The 27,733-nt window shown below is 54.3% G+C and overlaps 3 protein-coding genes and 1 non-coding gene across 10 annotated transcripts in view; 3 read left to right on the top strand and 1 right to left on the bottom strand.

Moving 5' to 3' along the window:
• Nucleotides 1-11,384, top strand: part of DGCR8 (DGCR8 microprocessor complex subunit) — a 34,968-nt gene extending 23,584 nt beyond the window's left edge. For all 3 annotated transcript variants that reach the window (XM_074321885.2, XM_074321884.2, XM_088800867.1), the window contains 5 exons: nucleotides 5,146-5,246; nucleotides 5,577-5,683; nucleotides 6,856-6,983; nucleotides 8,330-8,443; nucleotides 9,468-11,384. In XM_074321885.2, the coding sequence (XP_074177986.2) occupies nucleotides 5,146-5,246; nucleotides 5,577-5,683; nucleotides 6,856-6,983; nucleotides 8,330-8,443; nucleotides 9,468-9,551 (534 nt within the window). In that variant the 3' untranslated portion in view covers nucleotides 9,552-11,384. The remainder of the gene's footprint in view (nucleotides 1-5,145; nucleotides 5,247-5,576; nucleotides 5,684-6,855; nucleotides 6,984-8,329; nucleotides 8,444-9,467) is intronic.
• A 626-nt stretch (nucleotides 11,385-12,010) lies between these two features.
• On the bottom strand, nucleotides 12,011-17,022 carry TRMT2A (tRNA methyltransferase 2A). 4 transcript variants are annotated; one of them, XM_019755904.3, is made up of 12 exons: nucleotides 16,512-17,022; nucleotides 15,795-16,351; nucleotides 15,427-15,535; nucleotides 14,975-15,156; nucleotides 14,684-14,798; nucleotides 14,471-14,586; nucleotides 14,281-14,392; nucleotides 13,581-13,703; nucleotides 13,280-13,355; nucleotides 12,879-12,995; nucleotides 12,620-12,716; nucleotides 12,011-12,511 (listed from the first exon to the last, which is right to left on the bottom strand). In XM_019755904.3, the coding sequence occupies exons 1-12, from the start codon at nucleotides 16,548-16,550 to the stop codon at nucleotides 12,355-12,357; spliced, it is 1,800 nt and encodes a 599-aa protein (XP_019611463.2). In that variant the 5' UTR covers nucleotides 16,551-17,022; the 3' UTR covers nucleotides 12,011-12,354. The 4 variants fall into 4 exon arrangements, with proteins under 4 accessions (XP_019611463.2, XP_019611466.2, XP_019611465.2 ...); XM_019755907.3 differs by having other exon boundaries at nucleotides 12,011-12,429; XM_019755906.3 differs by having other exon boundaries at nucleotides 16,592-17,022.
• A 159-nt stretch (nucleotides 17,023-17,181) lies between these two features.
• Nucleotides 17,182-24,686, top strand: RANBP1 (RAN binding protein 1). 2 transcript variants are annotated; one of them, XM_019755910.3, is made up of 6 exons: nucleotides 17,182-17,352; nucleotides 18,715-18,851; nucleotides 20,660-20,817; nucleotides 22,705-22,833; nucleotides 23,654-23,719; nucleotides 24,273-24,686. In XM_019755910.3, the coding sequence occupies exons 1-6, from the start codon at nucleotides 17,338-17,340 to the stop codon at nucleotides 24,392-24,394; spliced, it is 627 nt and encodes a 208-aa protein (XP_019611469.1). In that variant the 5' UTR covers nucleotides 17,182-17,337; the 3' UTR covers nucleotides 24,395-24,686. The 2 variants fall into 2 exon arrangements, with proteins under 2 accessions (XP_019611469.1, XP_019611468.1); XM_019755909.3 differs by having other exon boundaries at nucleotides 17,192-17,352; nucleotides 24,270-24,686.
• On the top strand, nucleotides 23,753-23,879 carry LOC141569310 (small nucleolar RNA SNORA77). Its single transcript, XR_012492810.1, has one exon. It is a non-coding gene; the product is annotated as a small nucleolar RNA SNORA77 (small nucleolar RNA).
• Nucleotides 24,687-27,733: the final 3,047 nt, after the last annotated feature.

Below are 27,733 nucleotides of genomic sequence, written 5' to 3'. Positions count from 1 at the left end.
ATTTTATTGCTTTTTTGGGTAGCTGTGGGTTGGTTGGTGCACAGATATACTAGGATTGAGGCGTTAGTGACAAGTTGGTTTATTTATTTATTTATTTATTTTTTAATTTACATAGTTAAATTCGCTGTTTGTACAGTTCTGTGAGTTTTGACAAATGCATAGTTTTGCTATGTAACCAATAGCGCAAGGAAGACAAACCATTTTCTTTTTTTTTTAAAGATTTTATTGGGGAAGGGGAACAGGACTTTATTGGGGAACACTGGGTACTTCCAGGCTTTTTTTTTTTTTTTCCAAGTCAAGTTGTTGTCCTTTCAATCTCAGTAGTGGAGGGTGCTGTTCAGCTTCAAGTTGTTGTTCTTTCAATCTTAGTTGTGGAGGGCACAGCTCAGCTCCAGGTCCAGTTGCCGTTGCTAGTTGCAGGGGGCACAGCCCACCATCCCTTGCGGGACTCGAGGAATTGAACCGGCAACCTTGTGGTTGCGAGGATGCGCTCCAACCAACTGAGCCATCCGGGGAGCTCAGCGGCAGCTCAGCTCAAGGTGCCGTGTTCAATTTTAGTTGCAGGGGGCGCTGCCCACCATCCCTTGCGGGAGTCGAGGAACTGAACTGGCAACCTTGTGGTTGAGAGCCCGCGCTCCAACCAACTGAGCCATCCGGGAGGCAGCTCAGCTCAAGGTGCCATATTCAACCTTAGTTGCAGGGGGCAGAGCCCACCATCCCTTGCGGGACTCGAGGAGTTGAACTGGCAACCTTGTGGTTGAGAGACCACTGGCCCATGTGGGAATCGAACCGGCAGCCTTCGGAGTTAGGAGCACGGAGCTCTAACCGCCTTAGCCACCAGGCCGGCCCCACAAACCATTTTCAAATGGTCCACTCCCAATTCTCTCGAACTATCTCTCTGTAGTCAAAACTGCCCCCACTTGTATCCCCTTGTAGATACTGAACTGTCCCTATAGATTAGCCAATTCCAGGTGTCCTACCAGTGAAGCCACGGGTAGGCAACCTTTGAAGCAGGTCCAGCTGCCCCTGATGCCTGTGGGGCCATCTGTGCTGGTGGCTGAGTAGTGCTCCCCACAGGGCCACGTGGGTGTGCTCTCCCACTTGAGGGGTGTGGGGACCTTCCCAGTGGGGGATGATCAGCAGTAGGCTGTCCACATTCCCGAGCACCTGGGATGGGCGTGCTCGGCCCTAACGCTAGGTGCATGTTTCACTGGAATTGCCCTCGCACCTTTATCAGGAGCCAGGTGATCGTGTGTGGGCCTGTCTCTGGACTCGGTGCTGTCCACTGGTCTGTGTGTCCTTGCACTAATCAACGCCGTCTTGATAACTTGAAGTCCTGAAATCACTGTGAATTTTACAACTTCTTTTTTCTTTTTCAAAAACACTTTGGTTATTCTAGTTCCTTTACCTTTCCATATAGAATTTAGAAACATTGTGTCAATATCTACAAAAAATTCTACTGGGATTTTGATTGAAATTGTGTTAAATCTGTAGATAAATTTGGGGAGAATTGATATTCTAACAATATTCAGTCTTCTAATTCGTAAACTGAGTGTCTCTCCATTTGTTGGGGTTTTTGATGTCCTTCGCTGGTATTTGGTCATTTTCAGCACTCAGATCCTGCGCGTATTTTACTAGATTTAGACTTAACGTATTTCGTGTGTTTTTGTGCTGTTGTGCGTAGTACTTTAGCTTCAATTCTGACATGACTATACAGAGATACAATTTGTTTGTATATTGACCCTCTGTGAAACTCATTTAGTCTAGTAGTTTTTCTGTAGATTTCTTTGGCATTTCTATGTACCGGATTAGGTTGGCTGTGATTAAAGATGGTTGGACTTTTTCCTTTCTAATCCAGATACCTTTCATTTCTTTCTCTTGCTTTACTGCTCTGGCTGGAGCCCCTGGTACAATGCTGAGTAGCAGTAGGGAGTGTGGGCGTCCTTGCCTCGTTCCTGATCTTCGGGGGGAGCATCCAGTCTCTTGCCCTGGAGTACGTTGTTAGCTATTAGGTCATTTTATCATTTTATTCCTTCTTTATTGAGTGTTTTTTTATCATGAAAGGGTGTTGGATTTTGTCAAATGCCCTTTGTGTATTTATTAACATTATCATAAGATTTTTCTTCTTTGTTAAATAGTGAATTATGTTGGTTTATGTATGATTATTACTTTTTGTCTTGCATTCTTTTATTTATTGTATACTTGCAGATGTATTTTATGTACAATACTTGGTTCCATCAAAGAATCACACGAAGACATTCTATTGGTAATCTTCCCCAAAGTAGACTCAGATAAAATAGATCTTTGTGCACTTCATGGATTGTCAAAATTTGAGACTTCATTACTGATTTCTGTTTGAGGCCATACACACAATTCAAAATATACATAAACTGGGTTAAGGCGATAAAAGTGGGCTGGAAAAAACCACAGGATTCAGAACAATTGCACTGTGCATTTTGCTTGCATTAGAGCCACAACGTGAACAGCAAGTGTTGTGCATATCAACAAAGCTCTTTCATTGTAGTGTGAAGGGCTTCTGAAATCTACGGTGACTGCACAGAGGGTGGGCAAGCAGCCGATGTGTCTAGCTGGAAGCTTCGCCAAGCGCTTACTTCTCTGCCTCTCCTTTCTTGGGTTCTTGTCTCAGTTTGTAATCAGACAGGGCAGCCAGCATGGAGCAGTGCAGTTTCACAGGGCAAAGGCAGAGTTCCTTGGTGATATCTGTGTTTTTGATGATCAAGGCTTCCTCCACTGTCTTCACTTACACCCTTTCAGTGGCTGGCGAGCTGGAGGCAATTGCAGAACCAGTCAAACATTTTAAAACTGGCATCCAGAATCTTCCCCTTTTCATCAACTGGAATCTGTAATTTCAGTACATCACGACATGCTGGAGCCCCCACTAATCCAGTTCTAATATTTTTAGATGTCTTGTTAAGAGACCCCCATGTTTCTAGGATTTTCATAATGATCAACAACTTTGTGATAGAGCTGGGCCTGAGCTGACAGCTCCTGGGCTGGAAGGCTGGGCTCCGGAGCAACTGAGCTGACGACCCAGCCTCAGGTGGCTGGCTCCAGCCAGCTCCATTTTGTGGGCTTGCTGATTTATTTTTTTAAATGCATTCCTGGGATAAATTCTACTTGGGCATGACATATATTCCTTTTTATGTGTGAATGGTTTCAATTTACTAGTACTGTTTAGGATTTTTACACCTGGTTTGTGAGGGATTTTAGTTTGTAGTTTTCTTGTACTTTCTTGGTCTGGGTACTGCCAGTGTCAGAGTTGTCAGTTGTCCCTCCTCTTGAGATATATATATATTTTTTAAGAGTCTGTAGAATCAGTGTCATTGCTTCCTTAAATGTTTGGTAGTGGTCATTAGTGAAGCCATCTGCACCTGGAATTTTCTTGGTAGAAAAGTTTTTGACTACAAATTCAATTTATTGAATAAAATAGGGCAATTCAGGTAGTTTGCGGTTTTTTAGGAATTGGTCTGTTTTACCTGAATTTTTGAATTTACGGGTGTTGGGCTGTCTGTGGTGCTCCCTCATGGTCCTTCACTGTCTGTCCAGTACTGATCACCTGGGCTGTCCTGTGCTGTTCTCAGTGCGTCACTTCTGCCCTTTGCCTGTGCTCTCTTGAGCTGGAGGTCCCACACTTCCCTGGCAGGTTAACCATCAACAACATGCAGCCACTTGGTGCAGGAAATTGTGGCGTGGGCCTTTGCCAGAGGCTACTGGGTGTTTGGGGGCTTCTGAGAGAGAGAATATGTGTGTGTGTTTTGACCTCAGCTCTGTCAGGGAAGAACCTGGAGCTACAGACTATGCAGGTGGTTCTCCAGGTGGGCCCATAGCCCAGGTGCTGGCTGCCGGTTAGAAGTGGGTCTTTACAGGCTGAATGAGAAACCAGACACTGCTGATGGGTTGGCTTCCTGGCCAGCCGTTGAGGACGGGTCCAAGGCCTGATGTCTTGGTGAGTAACTTTCTCCGGAAACTGACCCACACTGAAGTGGGCACTTGAGAGTGGAGGCGTCTTGTGGGGACCTGTTGGAAGACAAATAGCCAAATGATAGCAAGAGGATTTCCTGTTTGTCAGAATCAGCAATCCTCTTGAGAAACAGTGCCTTTCTTTCCTCACCTCGGTCACAGTGAGCCTGCCTCTTCACTGAAGCAGGTGGAGGTAGAGGAACCCCTGCCCCGCCCTGCTCAGAGCAGCTGTGTTGTAAGTGTTCTTATAAGAAGAGGGAAAGGGAGAAGGAGAGAGCACCGTGTGGAACTGAGCGATGCCGCCACAAGCCACGTGGGGCTGCCCGAAGATGGACAGTTGAAGGAAGGCTCCTCCCTGAGAGGCTTCAGAGGGAACAGGGCCTGACTGACACCTTGATTTGGGACTTCTGGCCTCCAGAATTGTGAGAAAATAAATTTCTGTTGTTTTAAGTCACCCAGTTTGTGGTACTTTGTTATGGCAGCCCCAGGAGACTAACACAGCCCCCCCTGGGGAGGTGGGCCATGCTCCTGAGTGGACTAGATGAAATCCTCCATTCACCAGCGGGCGGTTGGGGTCAAAGCCACCTCCTGGCTGCCATCTATCTCTGTTGTGCAGAGCTTCCCTTTTTTCCCTTAACTGGTTAAGTGATCTCCTGTTAACCCTTCTTAACCTTTCTGTTCTTTGGTTACAGTGATTGGTCTTAGAGCCAAGAGCACTTTGTGTTTGAGACTAGAGCCACGCAAGGCCCTTTGCAACCTTCAGAGAGGTTGGCCTATTAGAGAGCAGCTTTTGTGTCTGGCTTCACTTCTCTTTTCTGTAATCTCACTTAGAGGATCTTCAAGTTTTTCACCTTTAGGTTTCTGACTAATTGTATGATCAGACTCAGATTCAGAAAAGGCTCTCCAGGCTGGCTAGCTGTGCAGCCCAGGGCCTCGCTGCACCAGGGTCTCCCACCCCAACCGGGGCACTCTCGCCAGTCACCTGCAGGGCAGCTCCTCGTTCGTGTCTCAGTGGGCCGGCTGGACAGTGAGATGGGGGTTTGTGACATGCTCTGTAAGGTAATGAGGACAGGAAGCCCCTGAGAGAAGCAGACAGCACGGAGAGCAGCTCTGTGAAGCTGCTGGGCGAGTCCAGCACTTAGAAGTGGCTGCTTTGTTTTGTAGTATTTTAACCACATCAGTATCGAGGACTCAAGGGTCTACGAGCTGACCAGCAAGGCCGGACTGTTGTCTCCCTATCAGATCCTCCACGAGTGCCTTAAAAGGTAGGGTGGTGCTTCTCCTCCTAAGTCAGTTTGGGGGGGCTTTGCCCTGGGTGCCCAACATCCTTACTGGCTATTTATCCTGGCTCGAGAGTTGATGCTAAAGACCGAGCCATTGCAAGTGTTCTCTGTGTGCACGGAAGCCCCTCTGCCAGGCAGCCCCTCAGAGCCCCGTGGGATCGGATGGGTGTACTTGGGTAACCTCCTCTTCAACTGTGAGGGAATTTTGGGGAAAGGGTTGGCATTGTCTTCAGAGAGCCCTTAAAGAACTTTCTGGAAGCAGCCATTTCCTCCTCAGCTAACGTCACCCACTGTCTTTGTTTTCTCTTAAAGAAACCATGGAATGGGTGACACATCCATCAAGTTTGAAGTGGTTCCTGGTAAAAACCAGAAGAGTGAATATGTCATGGCGTGCGGCAAGCACACAGTGCGCGGCTGGTGTAAGGACCTGCCCCTCCTCCCTGCCACTCACCATGCTGTCAGATGACCACGAGGGTGTTGTCCTACTGTTGCTCCCGAGCTCCAGCCGTGTAAACTGACCGCCTGTGTTGTGGCCACCAGCATCTCACATTGATGTGTGAAGCAGTCAGCCTGAGGTGCAACTGTGATAGCTCTGTCTGCACCGCCTCTGTCCTCCTGCAGGCTCGGACTGGTCATTCTGTCTAGGCCTGCCACCTCTGCCCCTGTCCAGCCCTTGGACCCTGTGGCAGGAGCGGGGCGTCCTACTCAAGCGGCAGCAGAGCGTCCGCCATGCTCTGCTTCCCTGTGCTGGGCATGTGCCACCCTCTGCCTTCTGGTCCATGTGTATTACCTGTGCTCTTTACCTAATTTGGGTTTTGAAGTAACCACTTTTAAAATACAACTTTATTTTAAAAGAAAACTTATTGTAGCTCTACAAACACAAAACCAGTGCTGTGTAAATTGGAAGGGAAATTGCAGAAGCACAGTCAGACCCGGTGTGCCCTGCGCTCCAGCAGACACCAGTCCCGCTGAGACGCACTCCTGAGCAGGTGGGCAGGGCATGGGACAGACGAGGGATCCTGGCACTAGGACTCCCTCTTCGGAGCCAGGAGGCTCAGTATGGGAGCATCGCCAGCCTCAGTCCATCCAACCAGAGTGCCCAGCTGGCACTTGATGTTTTCCAGATCTATTCTGCCCCCAGTCCTGCCTTTCCCCTCTAGAAACCTCCAAAGCACACACACCCTCTGGAAACTCCTGTGGGCTTTCCAGTAGAGCCCTCCTCCTTTGCTTGCCTCTAAGGAGCCTCAGGCTGCATGCTTCATGACGCTTTGTTGCTGCTTGTCTGTGTGTCTGGAAATAACGGGTTTGTGGCTGGAGGGAGGCCTCTTAAGCTGTGTGATCTACCTTGGTCACGTCCTGACCTCCTGGAGCCTCTGGTGGGCTGTTCTGTGAAGTGGGGTAGAGGTGAGTTCTGGACTGAGGTGGTGAGATGCCGGTGCCCAGTGCTATGTTGGAGCACTTCACCCCCTTCCTGTAGAATGTGCCTTCAGCTCAGTGGGGGGAAGGCAGGTGAGCTCCTGTCTAGGCCAGGTGGCCATGTGGACAGCAGGATGTTTGTGACTGCCTCTGCCTATCCTCTCCCTCTTCACAGGTAAGAATAAGAGAGTTGGGAAACAATTGGCCTCTCAGAAAATCCTTCAGTTGCTGCACCCACATGTCAAGAACTGGGGGTCTTTACTGCGCATGTATGGCCGTGAAAGCAGCAAGATGGTCAAACAGGTAATGGGACCCCTCTCCCAATCCTGGAGTACATGTCTGGGGTCCTGCTGTCATGGGGACAGGGTCGGGCATCTCTGCTCTTGTTCATGGCTGCCTCTCTTGGGCTCTCTGCTGGGCCATCCTGTGACTGTGGGGTGGGGGTAATCCATGGCCAAGGGGCCTGGGCCTGTCTCTGGCACTGTGGCGAGGGGGCTGGAGAGGCAGGAGATGCAGGTGGTGAATGCTGCCCGCCCGGAGCCCTTAGTGCAGTGGCAGGAACTCTTGTGCTAATTTGAGGCCGCGTAGTGGCCATTGGAGAGTGAGCATGCAAGGGCAGCTCTGCCGGCCACGAGTATCAGTCAGCTTTTAACTCAACAGCCTGTGTGTGCCATCTGTTTTGTTTCTGCTGCTTTACCAAGATCTCAAGATTTAAACCAATACCCTTAGGTTTTGTGTGCTTTGTGGGGTGGAGGGAAGTACTGGGAGGTGAGTTGACATTTTTGATTTTTCCTGATGTTTACAGAAACGGTCTGGGTTATCGATACCCCAGTAAGTAGAAGGGTGGTTGGTGTAGAGGGTGGGGACTGCAGGTGGTGACTCCGAGGACCGTGCTGGAGATCTTCGGGCCATGCCTGAAGAGGTCCTCCATCTGGGCCTGACAAGGCAGGGTACGGGAGGTGACGGGCCCCTAAGGTGCTCAGAGGAACTTTAGGGTGTGTGTTGTTGAGAAAACTCAGGTGCAATGCAGAGGAAGCTTGCTCTGCCTTTGGTACATGCCCTCCTTCCGTGCCTCCTCTCGGGCTAAGATTGAGGGAGAGAAAGCCCACTCTGGCCTGTGGTGGGAATTGTCCCCAAGCTGGAGGGCGAGGGGTCCAGCGCAGGCACAGCCCAGCATGCAGCTTTTGGAATGCAAGTGGGGTCTGGCACCCCAGGCAGGGCAGCCGTCCTAAGAGATGGGGGTTGTCAGGACAGTTTGATCCTGCTCTGAAAGTCTAGGGCATGCAGAGAGCTCAGCTACTGGGGCTGATGGCCTCCCAGCCAGGGCCTGGCACTACACTCTTAGGGCTCTGAGCACAGTGAGTGCCTGGTCGATGGCTGTGTCTGAGGCCATGTCCAGCTTCCCTGTTGTGCCTGGGCAGGAGCGGAGACAGCTGGGTTCCAGGGTGCTTTTGCCCCGTGAGGGGAGGAAGTCGTGGCTTTGCCTATTGAGGATGGGGCAGTGGGGGCAGCGTGGACTACGCCACGTTCTCTGCTTCTGCATCAGCCCACCAGGTGCAGGTTGAGAGTGGGGCAACCAGTGTGGGGTCATTAAGCTCTAGCTCCTGGTCCCCGGGGCAGTTCTGAGAGTGCGGCGTTGTGCTCCCCAGGAGACCTCGGACAAGAGTGTGATTGAGTTGCAGCAGTTCGCCAAGAAGAACAAGCCGAACCTCCACATCCTGAGCAAGCTGCAGGAGGAGATGAAGAGGCTGGCTGAGGAGAGGGTGAGCGTGCGCGTGGCTCCTCCGTGCCCTCCATCCCCTCACCTTCAGGGCAGGGGAGGGGCACCGAGCTGTGTCACACTGGCAGCTGTGGGGGGAAAGCTGTGGCCTAGGAACCCAGCCCTGGCTTCTGATGCCGGGGCAGTGCCTGAGCACGCAGAAAGCCCTAATCCTTCCAGATGAGATTTGCTTTTCCTTGAGCGTCAGCATTCATGATACTTGTACCAAATCACTGTATTTTTAGTCAGTGAGATCTGGCAGCCTTGGCCTATGATTATGAAGGGCTTGGCCTCTTGTGTGTTGACTCTGGGTCCCCACTCGGTGTTGACTATTTGAGGGCAAGGACAGTGCACTGGCCAGGCCACTGTCTTAGTGCACTGACTCAGGGTCCTTGTGGGTGACAGACTGCCATCCTGGACTTCTTCCTCCCGGAGTCCTAGGCAGTTCTGTGAGTGGGGGAGGGGGAAGTGTGGTTCACAGAACAATTGAACCTGGGTGGGGCTGGGCCCCCATGCAGTTTCCTAAAGCCGCCCACGTGAGAGGCCTCTGGGTTGGGACTTTTCAGCTGTGTTATCAGCCCGGGTCTGTGTAAACCCTGAAGGAGGTATCTGTTGTTGTTTCTGAGACCTTTTGGGTCCAGGAGATGCCTCGTTCCTGCCATCAGGTGGGGGTGGGGAGAAGGACCCACCCAGGTGGCCTGTTCCTGGTGGCTGTGATCTCCTTGGCCCTTCTTTTGGGTGTACGTCCTGATTCCCAGGAAAGTGCCAGCATGCAGTGCTTTGTGGTGGCATCGAGGGAGACGCTTCCACCAAGCCCCCTGCCCAGCCCACTTCTCAGGCCTTACTGCTTCCTTCCAGCCTGGCAGCACAGAGCAGGGGTGCCCTCCTACTCCAGATGCTGTCTGGTTCCAGTCTGCTAGACTTACCCCCACACACACACACACCCGTCCCTCTCCAGAGCCTCTTGCCTGAGATTGAGCTGCATGTTCCCACCTCGCCAGCATCCCTGACTTTCATTATTCTTCTAGGAGGAGACACGGAAGAAACCCAAGATGTCTATTGTGGCGTCTGCCCAACCTGGTGGCGAGCCCCTGTGCACTGTGGACGTGTGAGGCAGGTGGCAGGCCGAGTGTGGGGGCTGCCAGCTCCGCTGCCAGGGAGACCACACACTGCTCTGCAGCCTTGCGCCTTCAATCTAAATTCTTCCCGAGGCCCCATGTCTGAGGGTCGGGGCCAGAGGGGTGGGGCTCTGGTACATCCGGACAGCCAGGGCCATATACTGTTTCCTTGGGGCTGCCCGCAGGTCTGAGTGGACGTGTTCAAGCGTCAACTCAGCCTGCCTGTACATGTGGAAGCCAAGCTTGGAGATAGCTGTGGACTTCTGCTTGCTGCAGACTGGTTTTATGAAGGTTTTCATGAATTTTAGTATATAACATGCACTGACAAGAAATGATAGTTGGATGACAGATGAAATTGGAAAGTGGTAGTCAAGTCTTATGGCGTCCTGTAACCAGGGCTCCTTTGGGCCACTGTAGGGACCTGGTCAGAAGGCACACCTGGCACCCCATGCCCTTTCCTGCCTCCTGTGTTTTCCCCTTTTCTCTGAAAATGTTATAACAGGAAGGAATACTTCAAACCTTTTTGGTTTAAACACAATTTTAGCATCAGAACTATTTTCAGAGATTGCAGGCAAACTGTCAAGGTGATTCTTCTTCAGCCAGTGCGAGTCTCCGCCTGGCTTATTGCTTTGACCCTGGGCTGGGGTGAGGTCCATTTTTCTGAGTAAGTCTTAATGCCCTAAAAACTCGCCTTCTTAGACACCAAGGCCCCTCACCTTCACTGGTTTCTGGCAACTTTTTACTAAAGCTTTTTGCACAGTCAAGCCCCACCTGTCCACCCTTCAATTTTTAAAGCTTTTATGATATTTTAGCATTTGGAAAGAAACTTTTACAGTGAGTAGAAGATAGATTTGGAATCATGTAGCAGATATAAACAATGCATTTTAGCACGTGGATTTATTTAAGAGAAAACAAGAACCTTCAGTGCAATTGCCCGTTCTTAATCACAAACTGGCACCTCTCCAGGCTGGCGCAGGCGAATGGAGAGTGTGGCTGTCCGGCTCCCATGACTGAGGCTTCACTGGGTTTCAAAGGCAACTGCTCTGTGTAGCCAGCTGGGCCTGGTGACCAGTTTGCTTCTCTGACCAGTAGCTTGTTTTCCAGGTGGCCCCTGTGGACAGGTGCAGGGATAGATGTGACCCTGCCCTGAGTCCCATGGAATGTGGGTATGCTTGGGGTCCTGGGTTATCCTCACATGCAGGGTAGTGGTGGTCAGCCATTGGCTCCTTTCCCAGCTCCTGTTCAGAGTATCATGATCTTGGCACACTGCCAGATGCAAGAGCCCAGTGTTGGGTTGTAGTCACATTCTTCTTCGGGTGTGCCCATCTTCCACCATACCCCCCGTGGATGGTATTGATGGCGTTTCCAGGAAGAGTGTCAGCCTTGTAGGCCACCTACAGTGTATCCCTCCCTCACCACATATGTGACCAAGGTTGGCTTCTGTGTTGACCTTTATAACAAAATTCTCAAATCAAGTTGCTGTAATTAGACACTTGCTTCTGTCTTGCCTCCTCTGCAGCTGTGAATAATCATTTGACCGTGACTGTTTGCCCTTAGAACAGCCAGATGCGCCATTGTGAACCAAAGCTTTGTGCACACGTACTAGTAGAAGTGGGTGAGACGCTGCAGCCTCCCCATGTCCTTCCTCTGTCCTGTGTATGGGTGTGAGTGTTGTGTGCACATAGCTGTGCTGCGGGGGTGGAGGGCAGGGAGAGCCTGTGCTGATGCCACCTCTGTGCATCATGTACCTCCCAGGTGACAGCTGGGCCATGGCTGTAACAGTGAGCATTGATTGTCTGGACGCATAAAGCAAAACTGTCCAAAAGATTCTGACTGATGTTTCTTTCTTTAAACCATGGGAGGCTGAAGCCCTTGGAAACCCTCAACTGGCCGCAACTTCTGGAGCAGTCCCCGATGGGCTGGGCATTTGCCTGGACACAGCTGCTCTTAAAGCAGCTGAGCAGCATCCCAATCTGGCCCCTTCTTTGGTCACTGTGGAAGTGGCCTCCCTTCAGGGCTTGGCCAGTTAGGGATGCAATGACGTTGCGGGTCCTCCCTTCAGTTGGTGCAGGAAAATTGGGGACTAGGTAGACAGGGCCAGCCCCTTGCCCTGTACTCTCTACTACACATTTACACTTGGCCCTTGGCCATGAGAACTGAATCTTTTTCCCCGGGTTTAAGCATAAAACCAGACTTGTCATCAAACAGCAAGCTCTGCTGTGACTTCTGCCACACAGATGCTGGAAGAAGTGCCCAACACCCAGGCCTAGCTGAGTTGATTCTTGACTGTCTCCAGGGCTGGCAGGGTGCTAGCAGGAACCAAGGCTGAGGCTTAGACTAACCCCCGTGGGCTGTCCAGGGTCCCCTCTTAGCTCTGTCCATTTGCACCTGTAGTGGCAGGCAGAGTAGCCCCTGTGTGCCAAAGCTCTGGGTTCTCATCACAGAAACATTGGTAGTTTAGCAGTTGTTTATTCTGTCCCCCGCCCCCCCCCCCAGGCCCAGCTCTTACAAAAAGAATGGGGGGGGGGTGTGAGGGAGAGGTTGCTGGAGCCCATGGCCCACAGGGACCAGCTGGCCCTGGGTGGGATAGTTGGGTCTCGTGTCCTGCTGGTTCCTGCCTCTCAGCACTTGCAGTGAGGCAAGGACTTGAGGAGCTCCTTAGTTTCTGATCGTGATGCACTCTGCCCTGTTCTGGGAGGGCTGGTTTCTATTGTTCCAGGGACCTAAGAAGAGGGGGAGTCCCCGTTTCCTGCTGGTTGTCATCTGAGGGCCTTGGTGAGGGCTGGGCTGGAGGGTCCTATGGCTCCAGGGTCCCTGTGCCATTGGGGTGCTCTACCCTCTCGAACAAGATGAGCATCTCACAGTGGGGGGTCTGCGGGAACAGGTCCACGGCTACAGCCTTGATTGGCCGGAAGGGGGTGCCCTTCACCCGGTTAGACGGGCCCCGGCAGAGGCTGTGGTGGGAAGGGAGCAGTCAAGGTCAGCCAGTGGCTGGGGCTCCTGTGGGGGGAAGGGCATTGGGTGCTGGCCCCAACCACCCCGGGCCCCCACCTCACACTCACTCCACAAAGTTGCCCATGGCTGCCCGGGGGTTGCAGGAGACATACAAGAGCCGCTTGAGGTTCTCAGCTCTGCGGATGGCCAGGATCACTTTGGAATCTGAGGAGATAAGACTCCCTCAGGGAAACGTCCCCACCTCAAGGAGGAATGGGGGGGTGGGTGGCTAGTGAGCATGGGCATCAGGCCTGAGGCTGTACAGCCTGGTGTGCCAGCCAGTGTCACTACCCTCTTCCCTGTCATCCCCAAATGGATGCCACTCACGCAGGCCAGCACGAGGCGGGTCCAGGATAGCAACGAGCTGCTGAGAAGCCAGTCTGCTCACCACGGTGGGCACCAGGTCTTCGGCCCTCCCGCAGTGGAACTCAACGTTGCTCAACTCTGCGGACAGCACAGCAGCCCTGCTGGGACCCAGGACACCACCCCGCGCACCCACCCTCGGTCCTGAAACCCCTGACTTGAGGTACCTTAAGAAAACCTCTAGCCAAGGAGCCTGTTTGTGCTTCTGTCAGGCAGCCCAGGCGTCACACGGGCACACATGGACACAGTAGGAACCCTGCTGTGCTCTGCACACTGCCCTCCCCTCACCCCGACCCTAGAAGCCATGAAGTAAGATTTAGGTGCTGTGCTGAGGTGACTGCCCACTGTGGTGCACTGGCTCTCACCATTGTTGCGGGCATTCACATGGGCATCCTCCACAGCCTCCTGGCACAGCTCAATCCCGATGACTTTTTTCACTTTCTGAAGTGAGGAAAGGGCACAGACTGATGGTGCCCTGCCCCACCCTGGGGGCTTCTTGGGGAGGGGAGTAGCAGGAGGCACTATGGGGCGGAGAAGAGGCTCTGGGACAGGCTGGGGGTTAACCTCTCAGTCTTTCAGATGGGGGTCAGTGGGGGTCACGAAGTGGTGATAGCACGTGGGTGGGGTAGGCAGAGGGTGTCCTCAGCTTGGGGCAGGAGGGCTTACCCGGGCTAGGGCCAGGCCAATGGTGCCAGTGCCACAGCACACATCCAGCACCGTGCTCCCAGAGTCCAGCTGGGCCCAGTCCTGGATAACTGTGTAGAGCACCTCCGCGGCCGGGCTGTTTACCTGGAGGGTGGGCCAGTACCACTCAGGATGTCAGAGCAGTCCTGGTTCCCAGGTCAGCCGCCCCTGCTAGGAGACCTGTGGCCCAGTCCCTGGTTTACTCCCCCTTTTCTAGGTCTCCTGCTCCCACCCCTTCCCCACCTCTAACTGCCTAAGTGCCTCGGGGCTAATCCTCCAACTGCCCCTCCATACACGAGATGCTGGATAACCTCACCCAGGGCCCTGCCTTTAAAAAGCAACTTGATGCTGACCCCTTTTCCCCCCAACTTATGAACTCTGAGTGCCAGATGTGTGGGGCCACCCATAGCAGCATCAGGCATGGATGACGCCATCAGTTCACAAGAGAGCCCTGGCATCGCCAACTCCTACACCCCATATAGGGCCCTCTAGCACGCTCGTCACGAGGGCCTAGTTAGTACAAAAGACTTCATTCCTGCCTCACAGCCCTTGATGCTCTCCCCTAGACCTCTGCAGGTGAACAACTTGTCACCACCCTAGCCCACTGCCTTTATTACATCTTGACGTCACATCAAGAGTCCCTTTGTGTCTTCATTATGAAGATACAGGGACTCTGGACTACCTGAAAGAAGGCGTGAGGAGAGATCTGGAAGGTCAAGCCCAGCAAGTCCTCATGGATGCACCGGTCCCCAGCCACGTGCTCCAGGGGCAGGCCCTCTTGGCTGGGAGTCTTCCTATGGGTGGTAGGGCCAGTTGGTCAGTGTCACCAGCTCTGGCAGGAAACCAGCCCACCACCTAACCAGGCTCCTCACCGCTGTCCCTCCTCCACAAAGTACAGGCAGGTCACCCCGCTGGCCTTGCCCGGCCCTGCTGTGAAGTGCTGTGCCAGGGAGGCCTTCAGTCCTGCCAGCTCCTCAGGGCTCAGTTTCTGGAGTAGAAAGTAGAGAAGGTCCTGTGAGACTGTGTCGCATGCAGCCCACTCAAGCCGGGACACCCTCCCGCAGCAGGGCTACCCTGCCTGAGACCTGAGGGTGGAAGTAGGCGATGGCCATGGCTTGGCCTCGGCGGCTGGTGCGCACGGTCAGCTGCTTCCAATGGCCTGAGTATGTCTCTGGGTTGTACGCCGAGTATGGAGTGGACCTGTGGGAGCCATGAGCGGCCATGAGTCCATGAGATCTGCCGCCCATGCTGACCAGAATTGGGAGAACAGTCTACCTTTCTCTCCTCCGGCCACACCCACCAGGCAGGACCCGGCCCTCTGCTCCCAGACCGCCGGCGGACATCCCGGAGCCCCCAGCCCAGCCACAAGTCCTCACCGGATGAAATCCTGGAAGGCCTTCACCACCTGCTTGGTGGCCTTGGGGATGTGCACGGTGTCAAAGGGGGCCGCCACAGCACAAGTCCCGCCCTTGTACTTGCCTAGCCGGCAGCCGACCGTGTTGTCCTCCCCATCCACCCCGACGCCAACAAGAAACTCACACTTGTTACGATACTCGGTCTGCAGGACAGGTGGAGGGAAGCACAGAGACATTCCTGACCTTACCCTGGCATTCCCACTTGTACATGGAGGGAAAATGGCAGGAAGTGAGAGATGGCAACGAGTGAGAGGTCCCAGCTCCCCACAGGGCCGGGCAGTCCAGGGGACAAGGCTGACAACAACCAGCAGTCATGTGACAAGTATGAGGAATAAGTGGAAAGCAGGAGGAATGGGAGAGATGAGCTAAGATAGCTTCTTCAAGAGCATGGGGTGAAGGTTTGTGGGCCTGACCTGCTGGGGTGACGGCTTGACTCCCTCCAGCGGGCAGCAGGCCTTGTTGTGCTTGTGCTTCTGTGAGAGCAGCCAGGGCACCAGGGCACGGTTGGTGCTCCCAATTTCCCTGCAGGGTGAGGTGGGGCCGGGGTTAGACTCAGCCTGCTGCTCCCAACCCATCTCCAATCACTCTCCAAATACGCAGGCACCCAGAACCTCCCTTGGGACCTCATTATCCCCACTGGTAACTCGGGGGTCTTACTGGTTAGCTCACCAAGACAATGTGCAGACCCTGATAGTGTCTGTACAGTGCACAGGATGGGCTTGAGTGAACATGGAGCTGAGCAGAGCTCCAGTGCCAAAGAAGTGACCGTGCCCATACTCACTTGGCGAGCTTCTGCAGCACCTGCTCGCACTCCAGCCGCTTCCGCTCAAGCTGCTCTGTGTAGGGCACGGTCCAAAGAGGAGTCACCACATCGGCCACACATGTGGCTGGTGGCTCACCCTCATCCTCACGCTGCCTCTTCCTGGCCATGGGATCAGCTTTGGGCCTGGCCAGACGCACGCTGAGACGGTGGCCCTTCCAGAGAGCACCGTGCAGCACACGCAAGGCCTTGTCCCGCTCGGCGGCACTGCGGAATGTCACAAAGGCGCAGGGACGTTGCCCAAAGAGTTTGGTCTTATGGGGCTGCAGGCCAAAGCGGCCCAGAAAGTGCCGCACATCGCTGAAGCTGGTGTGGCGTGGCACGTTCCGCAGCTCCAACTTGAAGATCTCCGAAGTGAATAGGTCGTCCCTGATGTAGCTGTAAAGCCCAGGCTGAGGCCCTGACTCTGCAGCCGCCTCAGCCCCCTCTTCCTCCTTCTCCTTCTGAGGGGCGGGGGCTGCAGGGCTGCCCAGAGCACTGCTGCTGTCCTGGTCGCAGCCCTCCATTGGCCCCGGGCCCTGAGTGGACACAGGAAGGGCTAGGATGAGGGCTGAACGTCCAGGCTCCCCGGCCCCACACCCAAACCTCCATTACTGCATCCAACACCCAGCCTTACCCCTTTTTACCCCCCCTCCCTTCCTCTCCCAGCTCAACTCCCCATGCCCACGGGTTTCCTACCTCTCCCCCACCTCCATCCCCTCCCACGCAGTCCGCCATCTCGGCCCCGCGTCTCTTGCTAGGATCTCCCTTCACTTTACTTCGTTGTCGAGTTTATCATTCATCGTCCAGTTCGTCCAAGGCCTGGACTGGAAGCCTCACAAGTGCCGCCTGGGCCTGGCGCACAGAAGGCGCTCAGAGCATGGGAGCGGCGCCGAGAGACCGCCCCCGGTCCCGCCCCGTGAGGGAGTGGGTGGGACTCGAACTCTAGGTGCTCAGGTCCACGGTCTCGGGTATGGGGTACGCCTCCCGCCCGCCAGAGGCCCCGCGCACGCCGCTCTCCCCGCCGGCAGCGATCCCGTCGGCCAGTTCGTGCAGACTAGGTGGCGCGTGTCTATTATCCTAGCTTCCGTCAACGTCATCGCTGTGCGCCGGCACCGACCCCGGTGTCTGGCGCCTGCTTCCGAAAGCTCGAGGGGTGCGCGCAGCCGTGGGGCGGAAGTGCGCGCGAAGGCCGCCGGGAGCTCACGCTCCCCTAGCTGCCGGGCGGGCCAGGCATGCGCCGCGGACGTTTTGGCGGGAAGCGCGGGGCGGGCCGGACAATGAGATTGTCCGTCGCCTGAGCCAATAAAGCTGCACTGGTTTTGAATCACGGCGCGTTTCCCGCCGCTGGGGTCAGGGGTCAGGGTTCGGGTCGCGGGGCGGAGGGAACTGCGGGCGGGCGGGAGGCGCCGGCGCCAGACGCGGAGGGAAGGAACTACGACTAGCCGCAGAGAGGCCGCGGAGCCAGCGACGACCAAGCCAGCCGAGCCGCCGCCGCCGCCGCCGCCGCCGCCGCCGCGCCTCCATGGCGGCCGCCAAGGTGCGGCTGGGCCCGGGCAGGAACTGGGCGGGGGCCGGGGGGCCGAGGCCGCTATTGGCGGCCACGTGGGCGACCCGCGCCGCCGCCGCCAACCTCCGCTGGCCTGCGGTCTCGGCGTTTGGGGTCTCGGTGGCGCGGGGTAGGGCTGTGGGAAGCGCGGCCTGGGGGTTCGAGGCCTTCGAGACTGGGACGCTTGGGGCCTGGGGGCGCGGGCTCGTGTCCGGGGGCTGCGGGGTGCCCGCGTGACCTTGGGGCGGCCCCGGGTGGTCGGCCGAGCTCCATCAGGACGTGGGGCGGCCCCGCCGCCCCAACTTCTTGGTCTCGCGTTCCTTTCACCGCTTGCCAGGGACGCAGGGCGGGTGGCGGGTTTCCTCTGCTCGGCCCACTTGCGGGCTTCTTACCAAGACCATGCATCCCTCCTTCCCATCATCTGCGCAGCACTTCATTCATTCTGTCCTAGTCTCGATCCGCCCCAGGCCTCTGCGGCAGGACCTCTCGCGTTCCAGCGGGGTGGACGGGTACTGGACGCGCCGACCCAGGGAGGGGACGGCTTTGTTGGCTGCGTGGTGGCTGCTTGGGTGAGCTGGCTGAGCCGCAGTGCTGTCCAACCAAGGAAAGCAGCGAAGGCTTATCTTTTCTTTTTCGGCTTACGTCTGGTAGTGAACTGCCCTGGTTTCTTTTGGCTTTATAGCTCACCAAGCCACGCGTCCTGTAATACTTGGCTCTAACATAAGATCCTTTGTGCTCTCTAGTTCTCTAAACTGGACTAGCATTTTATGGCTTTTATTTGTATGATTTCTTTTGACTTACCAACTTGGCTTCTGAAGCAACATAAAGGTGCTGACAGAACTGTGAATTTTGTGTAAAACTAGCAGTCCCAACTTTTTCTTCTTCTAGTAAGCAAGAGCACAGATTTTTCTGAGCCAGTAAAAACTCTTAGGGTTGTTTTTTGCTTTAAGGGTGAAATTGTCTTTGAGGCCCTCTTCAATTCTTCCTTCATTGTGTCCTTTGATCTTCAGCTGGCAGTATCACTATCCACATTTTATAGATGAGAAAACGGGGGCTCAAAGAGATGGGGCAGTTTCTCTCAGGCCATTCCACCAATAGGTGGCTGAGTTTTAGGCACCCCAGTCAAATATGATTGATGCATCTGGGGGGACGGTGCTGAAGTCCAGCGTCTCACTGTGTGCTGGACGTGGCCGTACATGCAAACCTTTCCTAGTGTGAAAGGCTGTGGGCTTAATCTCTTGCTTTGGGGTGAGGCCATTCACCAGTACGAATGGCTACTTCCAGCACTGGTGAACTCTGGCTTGCGGGCCATGCTCACTACCAGCAGTCACCTCTCCACACCTCCCTCCACAGGACACCCATGAGGACCATGATACCTCCACCGAGAATGCAGATGAGTCCAACCACGACCCCCAGTTTGAGCCTATAGTTTCTCTTCCCGAGCAAGAAATTAAAACGCTGGAAGAAGATGAGGAGGAGCTTTTCAAAATGTAAGTAACCTGATGTTACTTCAGAAATAAATATTGTTAGTTGAAGGTGCAATTTAAGGTTTTCATGGGTGTCAAGTTCTTGGCCTGACCTTTAATTGGAGTGAGGCTGAAGAAAGGGCCTAGACTTGTGTGATGGTTAATCCTACGTGGAAATCAAGGCTACTGTTAGAATCCACTTATTAGGTAACTTACTAGTGGGTGCCACTGCTGCCCCATGGCCAGTGCAGTGGAGGGCACAGACACTCCCTAGAGCCCTGTCACTTCTGCTGTGTTCACAGGGGTGTATTTTCCTGCGTGTCTCGGCTGACTCCCACAGCCCCTTTCCCCTGGTTGAACAGGGAGTCTCTATCTTTACTACCATTATTATTAATATTTTTGCCATGGATTTTGGCAGTTTGTAGCTTGTGAATCCCTGATTTATGTTTTTAATGCACAAAATCAGTGCCTGGAATTATGAACAAAAGTGTGTGGCATTACAATTATCAAGATTACTTTTAAAAATTACTCTAAGTGTGCTTCTTGGTGCCTTCAGTGAGAAGCTCCAGTGCAGGTGTTATTTTGAAGCAGTGCCTGCCCTAGCAACATGTTGTTGAGATATCTGCAACAAAGTCACAGCCCTGCCCAGCCTGTGGCCTGTTGCCTATGCTCAGGATTGCAAGAAATGCTAGGTTTGGTTACAAGTTAATGGTAACAGGTGGTAGTGTTTCCCCTGTCCAAGCTTGTGGGACTCGCCTGCCCCTCTTCAGATCTATCCAAGATACCAGGTTAAGACTGGGGAGACCAGCCCCTCCCCACCACTCCCAAAGGCCTGGGAAAGGAAAGGTGGCAAACCCCTCTTTGGTCTCAGGGTGGTGGAATTGCCCTGAAAACACTGGTTCTCCAGGTCTCTGCTCAGTCCAGAAATGATGCTGCAGCGAGGGGCTGGCTCCTCCCAAGAGTGAGGACTGCTGGTGGAGCTATTGCTGTCACCTCCTTGCCTGCACAGGACGTGGGAAGTGCTCCTGGTGCCCTAGACACGAGTCCTTCCTGAGGGAAGTGAAGCCAGCAAGTAGGGCCTTTATGTCTGGGCCCTTGGGGCTCTAGGCCAAAGCTCTGGAGGTGTCCTTGTGAGAACATCGTCTCCCTTAATGGAATTGAGTTTGGGAGAGCAGAATGTTGTTCAGTAAAGGTACCAGCAGAGCTGGGGTCCTGTGATGGGGAGCAAAAGGGCAGGATGGTCAGTGGGGGAGGGAAGCATTAGCCTGAGCCCTAGGGCAGGACTGCTGGGATGAGGGCCTTGCATGGGCCCGGTGTGAGGTGCTGTTCTGGGCAGGGAGGTGAGGTATTGGGCCAGAGCCTGGTGGCCTGAGCTGAGGCCTGTAGCTCCCTCTGGGCTGGGGGCCAAGGAGACACAGGAGGTATCTCACAGCTGAAGGAAGGGTAGCCCTGAGGAGGGCAGGGGTCCTTTGCTTCTACTTGCTTCCATGCTGCCCCTGTGGCCCTATCGGTCCCGGGAAGCCCCTCCACCCTAATGGCAGACATGCCCAACAGACTCCCGTGGGCTACTTTGCCAAGGGGTCGGATCTGTTAGAAAACGTGACTGAAAAATTTTTTTTTATCATCGCTTAGAATTTGTTGGGCTGTTTTGTTCTGCTGATGTTTTGGTTTATAGTTCTTAGAATACAAAGAAAAGAAAAGAATGTTTGTCGAGACATCAGGTACAGCCATTTGTTTATTGCCCAGAAAATGTGTGTTCTTTCCAAGCAAAAGTTTCATATATCTGTTCCTCTTTGTACGTCTAAGCTCTCGCTTAATGGCTTTATTTGAAGGCGGGCAAAGCTATTCCGGTTTGCTTCAGAGAACGATCTCCCAGAATGGAAGGAACGAGGCACTGGCGACGTCAAGCTCCTGAAGCATAAGGAGAAAGGGACCATCCGCCTCCTCATGAGGAGGGATAAGACCCTGAAGATATGCGCCAATCATTATAGTAGGTGGCCCGTCGGGTGTGTGTTCTGTTCTACACGAGGACAGCTTTGGGTCTTCCGGGAGCCGCTTTCAGGGCTGTGCTGGGCACCTGCGAGGGCACTGTTACATAGAGTGCAGGTTCACGATGTGCTTTTTGAATTTAAAATAGGAAATGAATTTTCCCAACGTACCCCTGAGCTCAGAGCAGACCTATAGAGAGTCCACGAGAGTGTGGATTCTGAGCAGGCAGGATGGACGTAGAGTCCCAGTGTGGGCTTGGTACCCGAGTGTCCAGGCACCTCACAGCCTGAGGGTCTGTGAGTGCGTTTGTGTGACTGCTCACATTTGTCTGTGAGGTGCCTGGGCGGCAGACTTCCCTTTCTTTAGTGTGTTCTGTTCCCTCAGGGTGTCCCCTGGAGAGGATCCAGGAGGGCAGTGGGGCAGGGAGAAGGTGGCTGCCTCATCCTTCGGGGCCTGTGAAGCTGCACCGGGGAGTGGGATGGGTGCTTTTGGGCAGGTGTGCTGCATCAGCCCTGGCGCCATATGTGAAGGGATAGGTCCGGGAAAAGCCACATGAGGCCTGGCCTGTGAAGGGGCAACAGTAAGTTCCGAGCTGTGTCAGTCTCTTGACTGCTGGGCTGTTCTGCGTGCTCTGAGTGTCTTCGGAAGCCAGCATTTCCGAAGCCTGGGCTATGGTTCCTGGTCCAGGGCCATGTCTGCATTTCTGGGTATAATGTGTGTCCCACAGGGCAAGGCTTCTTGTCTGGGCACGTGGGGTGACCACGGGCAGGAACCAGAGTGGAACTGCTCTTCAGGGTAATGTGGAAGGATTACAAAGGCCCTGAGGGCGGGAGGGACCTCTCTGTACCACAGTCGCCTCTGCCCACTTGGCCTCTGGGCCAGTCTCCACATCCCAGCCTGTCTGCTCTGGCCTGGTCCTTGTCCTCCAGTCCAATTCGAATCCCTTTCTCGGGGGTCTTCCTGACATCCATGCTTCTCTTAGAGCCTTAACAGGTCGCTGGGTCACTTATGTGTGGATTGTAAGTGGGTCCTCGGCCTGGTTCAAACCACAGGCCCTTGATAAACCAGGTGTTTAATGGTGGGAGGAATCTGTGTCACCTGTATGTGCACTGTACAGTGGTGGGTTTGTTGGGCATCTGAGTAGGAGCTGGGTAATTGCTCTTAATTCAGACAGTGCTACGTGTCTGGGGCTGGACATGGATCGTCCCGCATCCCCAGAGACCTTTGCAAGGGGCCTGCTGCTTGGCAGGGCACTGGAGGTGCTTCTGTTTGGAGAGCCAGTTTCCCTTGTCTCCATGGGTCTATGTGGAGCCTGCAGAGATGGGGCAGGTGTCCAGGCCATGGCTGTACTTTCTGTGGTGTCTAACCATGTGCCTTTCTGGGTGCTCACCCCACTTCCTAGCTTCTAGCCCTCTGCTCACCCCTGCCTCCAGTGGGCCAGATCCTTGATGGTGTGGTCGAATGTGGCCACGGCCATGTGATGGATGCCCTTTACAGGAAGGGCTGGGCTGGCTTGGCGTTGTGTCCACGTCTGTCCCTGGTCTGGGGGTTGTACCAAGGAGTGGGGCGTGCGTGAGTGGCCACATTGGCTTTGGAGCCCTTGTCTGCATTGGGATTGGAGACCTCCACCAAGGTGTCGTGGTCAGGGAGCAGGCCACCCTTCCCCAAAATTAGGATGGTCCTGGTTTTAAGTGAACATGGAGCATTTTCAAAGAGGTTTGGGTAAAATTCAGATCTCACAAGACTTTGGCGGACCTCATATTGTCCCTTTTTTGCACAAAGTGAGACTGTGGGTTGGTTACCGGGACTTTCTGTGGTGGGGTGGCCAGGGCTGGTGAGCTAGGGGCCAGGATGTGTGGGCATTGTCCTCATGGTGCTTCTCTCCCAGTCACGCCGATGATGGAGCTGAAGCCAAACGCGGGCAGTGACCGCGCCTGGGTCTGGAACACCCACGCCGATTTTGCCGATGAGCGTCCCAAACCGGAGCTGCTGGCCATCCGCTTCCTTAATGCTGAAAGTAAGAGAAGAGCTGGCAGGCCTCTGGACCTGCCTGACTGAGGCTTCCTGCTTTACAGCATTGTAGTTTAATTGCCAACAGAAACGCTGTTGCTTTTCAGGGAGAATTGACAGTAATTGGAAACTGGTGGGGACTGTTTCTGCCCTGCTGTTTGGTGGCCCTTCAAGGAAGGGATTCAAGTGTATTCAAGCCACGTGCCCTCGAGGCTGCTCCCAGACTCAGTCCATGAGCAGTGCACTTTCCTCTTAACCTCAAAGGAGGCTGTGCCAGCTGGTTTGCCCAGGGCAAGCATGTCACCGTACCATATCTGGGTGCCAGCAGGGGCTGTGCTGATATCCACAGGCCGAGGCTGGCATCTCCCCTGTTTGGGTGTCTTTCCAGCCTAGATTGTCAAAAGCTGTCTAGTGGGCCCTGGAGGAGCTGGGTGGGTGCTGGAGCCCAGCGGAGTTCACCATCCAGCACTGAGTGGACCTCTCTGCCCTGGGAATGGTGCCTGTCAGAAGCTACTCCAGCATGAGTGGAGAGCAGAGTGTCTGGCGAGGAGGCCCCGGCTCTTGGTTGCCTCCGGCCACCACATTGTGCTGCTGTGCCCAGATTGTTACAGAGTCAGATGGAAGGAGATGTCCAGCATAGCCACCAGCCTCAGGAAGGACCCAGGGTCTGGGCAAAAGTGGGCCCAGGGCCATCTTAGACAGCCCAGCTCTTCCTTACATCAGAAATAGTTATGGTACAGGACCTTTGTGAATCCTGGCTCTTCAGACCCAGGGGGGCGTGTACCCTTCACTGCTCAGGGCTCTGAGGAAGTCTCATCTTTTTGCAGATGCACAGAAATTCAAAACAAAGTTTGAAGAATGCAGGAAAGAGATTGAAGAGAGAGAAAAGAAAGGTAATGTGGTGCTCGTGGGTGGGCGTCCTCCTTGCAGACTCACTCTGTACCCGGCTGCCGTCCCAGGCGGGTGCTTTTTCCGTCTGCCACAGAAACATTCCTGGGTGCTGTGACTCCCTTGACCTGTCAAGGGTGATAACAGCTCTCTGGAGACACACAGAGCTGTCTGGGGAGTAAGCTGGCCATCCAGGCCCCGAGTCTGTGCTCACTGCCTGACCTTTCAGCACTTGGGCAAATGGTCAAGTCACATTGTCTGACTAGAGCCCTACAGAGGCTGAATGGGCTTCGAAAGGTCCTCATGGTCACCTTCCTACTTGGGGCCTAATGATGGCTTCCATGTTAAGTGACCAGATGTAACTGAGCAGACTAACCGAGGTCCCAGGCGTGAGTGCGTATTTATTTGGGTGAGTCTGGAGGCATGTGGGAGAACAGCGGCCTGTCCTGTGGGGAGTGTGTCCCAGGCTCACATGAGGCAGGTGCATCTGTTTACAGCATGGGCTGGGGAGAGTGTTGCTTCTCTGTTTCCTTACCGTGTTCCCCTGTGTTCTAGCAGGATCGGGCAAAAGTGAGAAAGTGGCTGAGAAAGTGGCTGAAAAGCTAGAAGCTCTTTCGGTGAAGGAGGAGAGCAAGGAGTCTGAAGATGAGACCAAGGAGAAAGCTGAGGAGAAGCAATAAGTCCTCTGCCCTTGTTTTCTTTTCCTTCCTTTCTTTTCCTTTTTTTAAAATTTTGCCCTGCCCCTTCTTTTTGATTTGTTTTTATTCTGTTTTGTTTTTACAAGGGACTTTATATAAAGAACTGAATTCCAACAGTCAGGTGTTTTTTTCTAAGTTTTTGCCCTATTGAAGATGACTTCAGAGAATCCATTCCCCAGTCATGAAAATGTACTGTGCTAACTTTCTTTTCCATAGTGGAAACACTTATTTATAGTCATCAAAAATAGTGAATAAACAACACATTTGAAACCTGCACGGAAGGCAGGACCATGTATGCGCCGGCCCTGTCCTGGGAGCAGTGGGGGTTCCTGCTGGCCCCAGTGTGTTGGTGTGGCACTCTGGCTCCAACCCCCCTTGTCATACTCACTCTGTCATGAGCTTTGGGCCGCTGTTGGCCACTGGGGCCATGGTGTGTCTGAGCTGGTGCTAGTGGGGCAGGCCAGTGCTATGTGCTCTGCCTCCTAAAGACCCTGTGTGTTTTTGCCCTGTGGTCAGGGGTAGGTAGGATTTTTTTGTTTGTTTTGCAGAAAGCAAGGAAGACCATCAGATTCCTTGGCTCTGGCTCAAGGAGGCCAAGCAGGTCTCTAGGCTTTGGCCGAGGCTGTCTTTGGTGGGTCTGGGAAAGGTCAGTCCTATAGCACGCCATGTTCAGTCTGGTGCAGTGCTCAGGCAGAACTTGGCCCCACCGCCATCACTGGAGAAAACCAACCCGTTGTCCACTCACTCCCGGTGTCTCCATCTGGGTGAAATTGTGGACATGAGCAATAGCTTCAAATAAAAGGATGAGTACAAATGGGTTAGTGCCATTTGGGGTTTTGTCTTGTAGATGGGATGCTCTGTAGACTTCATCCTAATAAGAGAGAAGGGTTTTCAAAAGTGTGCAGGCAGGCTTTTGAAAACATGGTCCCACCTGTGACGGCGTGTGTCCCGGAGAGTCCACCAGGGCTCTGAGGAGCTGTGGCCTCCCCACCCTCTAGCAGGGGAGGACCAAGTTCAGGCTGACCTGCAGTGGACACATGTGCCTCCTGTGGCTGTTTGCCACTAACACCTTAACCAGAGGTGCTTTACAGTGTGGCCAAGTCTACTAAGTGGGTCTTGGGTGTCTTGTGATCTTTGTCCAGTTTAAACCTTGTGTCCTTGTTCCCTCTGAGGGATGCACCTCTAACGGAAGCCACTCTTAAAACTGAAGACTTCACTGGCCAGCTTTGTTATGTCCTGGCAGCTGTAGGCCCTGGGGCACAGGTCTCTTGCGGTGCTCTTGAAGTTGGCTCTGGCACAGTGGTCTTTCCCGCCCAAGGAGGGACATTGAAACTTGTGCACCTCGCCTGTCTTGATGAATTGGAATTGTGACACTTTAAAGGGCAGATATTGCTCCCCTGTGGGGCCTCTGTTGGATGCATGAGGCTGACTGGTCCCAGGGGCTTGATTCTCGAGGGAAGGGTGGTCAGACACTCGTATGAGCACAGAATGGATGTTTCACACATTGTCTTTGCTTTGGGCTCCAATAAAAGATAACTTTCCATTTGATGTAAAACCCCAGGCGGACTTCCTCTCAGGCAAGGAGATGTGTCTCCAAGTGGGGAGGCCCCTCAGTATGGCGGGGGTCAGAGTGGTCCTTGGTCTGGGTGCATTTACAAATGACTTCACACTGCAGAACATGCTGCAAAGGAATACGTGCAGGTGCCATAGTTGGCCCCACTGGGACAAGGAAGGACCCAGGGGGGATTCCTTTGATCCCCTCAGCCAGTCTATTTTCCGGTGAGCGCCCTGTGGCACAGGCAATGATGGTAAGCCAGAATTGAGGAGCTGAAGGTGTTGGGGATGGAGAGAAATGATAACACAACCTTTCCATTCCTGCAGGTTGGGGAAACTGCTTTCCTTTCCTTTCCCTGGGATCTTAACTCCTTGGGAGAAGACGCCTGGGCTGTGGTCTCACTGGGTGTATTCCACCTGGGATTCCCCTCTGTCCAGGCGTTCTGCAGGGACCTCACCAAGGAGACATGCCCAGCATTTGGCACTCCACAGCTCAGCCGTCCTGGCACCTCTACACAATACGGCCCTGGGGCTGGGTGCAGTGGGGGAGTCTCTCCTGACGGGTGGGCCTGCATTCAAGCTGTGTGACCGGAACGGGGCAGGGTTGTCTCCGAGTAAGGGACTGCAGAAGGGAAGGAGCAAGAGTGAGGCTGCTGGTGGGGCCCAGTTTGGCTGAAGGGTCTCCTGTCCCAAGGGCAATGGCAACTTGCACAGCCAGGAGGAGGGCTCTCCTCCAGGTGGGATCTGTTCTTTGCCCACATTTATGCTAAGTCTCTCCACTGCCTCAGTACCCCCCCACTTCAGAGCTATCCCATCCCACACGTGCTGAGCCTCCTGGAGGGGGGACTACCCCCCCCCCACACACACACACAGGCCAGAGGCTACAACAGTGTTGGAGAAAGTCCATCACCGTATCTGCTCTCAACCTGCATTAACACCGTGGCCAGGTCCCCATCACAGATTCCTTAATAAATAGCTCACCCGCAGCCTCTGGAGCTTTAAGAAGAGCAAGGAGGGGCTTCCAGACCAAGGAGACCCAGGGCCTGTGACAACCTGACCGAAAGGAGGTGGCCGCTGTACCGCGCATGGCCGCACCGAGCCACTTGCTGGCCCTCACTGGGTAGGCTGCGGAGCCTGATCCAAGCCCCAATCTCCCAGAGACTCTGCACCAGCTGTCCAGCTGGTCCCGCCTACCCAGCGAGAGCACTACTAGGCCGCTGGTCCACCTTAAGCGGTGGCGCGCGCGGGGGAGATTTCCTGCCGGAGGTGGGCCTCACCACAGGCCTATCCCAGGCAGGGGCAGTGTGTCCTGCGCTTCGTTCCACCCTGCCCCCGATAGGCTGAGGGGTTCGCCTGGCCCTGGGGTTCGCCTGGCCCGGGGCCTCCTACTCACCCACACTCCCAAGCCTGCAGCTTGGGCCAGGACGCGGAGGGATCAGCGTTCCCTGCCCTCCTTACCCTGGGTTCAGTCCAGCTGGGCTCAGTCCACCTAACGCCCGGAGGGCCGTTAGGTGGGCAGGGGATAAACAACCAAGGTGCCCCTGCAGTGTCACAAGCCCCACCCCCTCCTAAATGCCTGGGTGGGGGGTGGCAGATTCCAGATGAGAGGGGTTTGGCCCTATCCCGAATAGCATGGAACAGGGAATACTAGCCTGCCCCCAGGGAAACGTTCCGAGGTGTTTAGAGAAAGGTCTGTGCAAGCAGGCCCAGGAAGGGACCGACATGCCCTAGCATCAGGGCCTACGGGCTGGGAACAGGGTGCCTGGG

Source organism: Rhinolophus sinicus, chromosome 9, assembly GCF_057876585.1.
Source record: "Rhinolophus sinicus isolate RSI-liver-muscle chromosome 9, RSI-T2T, whole genome shotgun sequence".
NCBI classification, from domain to species: Eukaryota; Metazoa; Chordata; class Mammalia; order Chiroptera; family Rhinolophidae; genus Rhinolophus; species Rhinolophus sinicus.
Note: the sequence above shows the minus strand (reverse complement) of the source record. Positions and strands in the feature narration are given on the sequence as shown.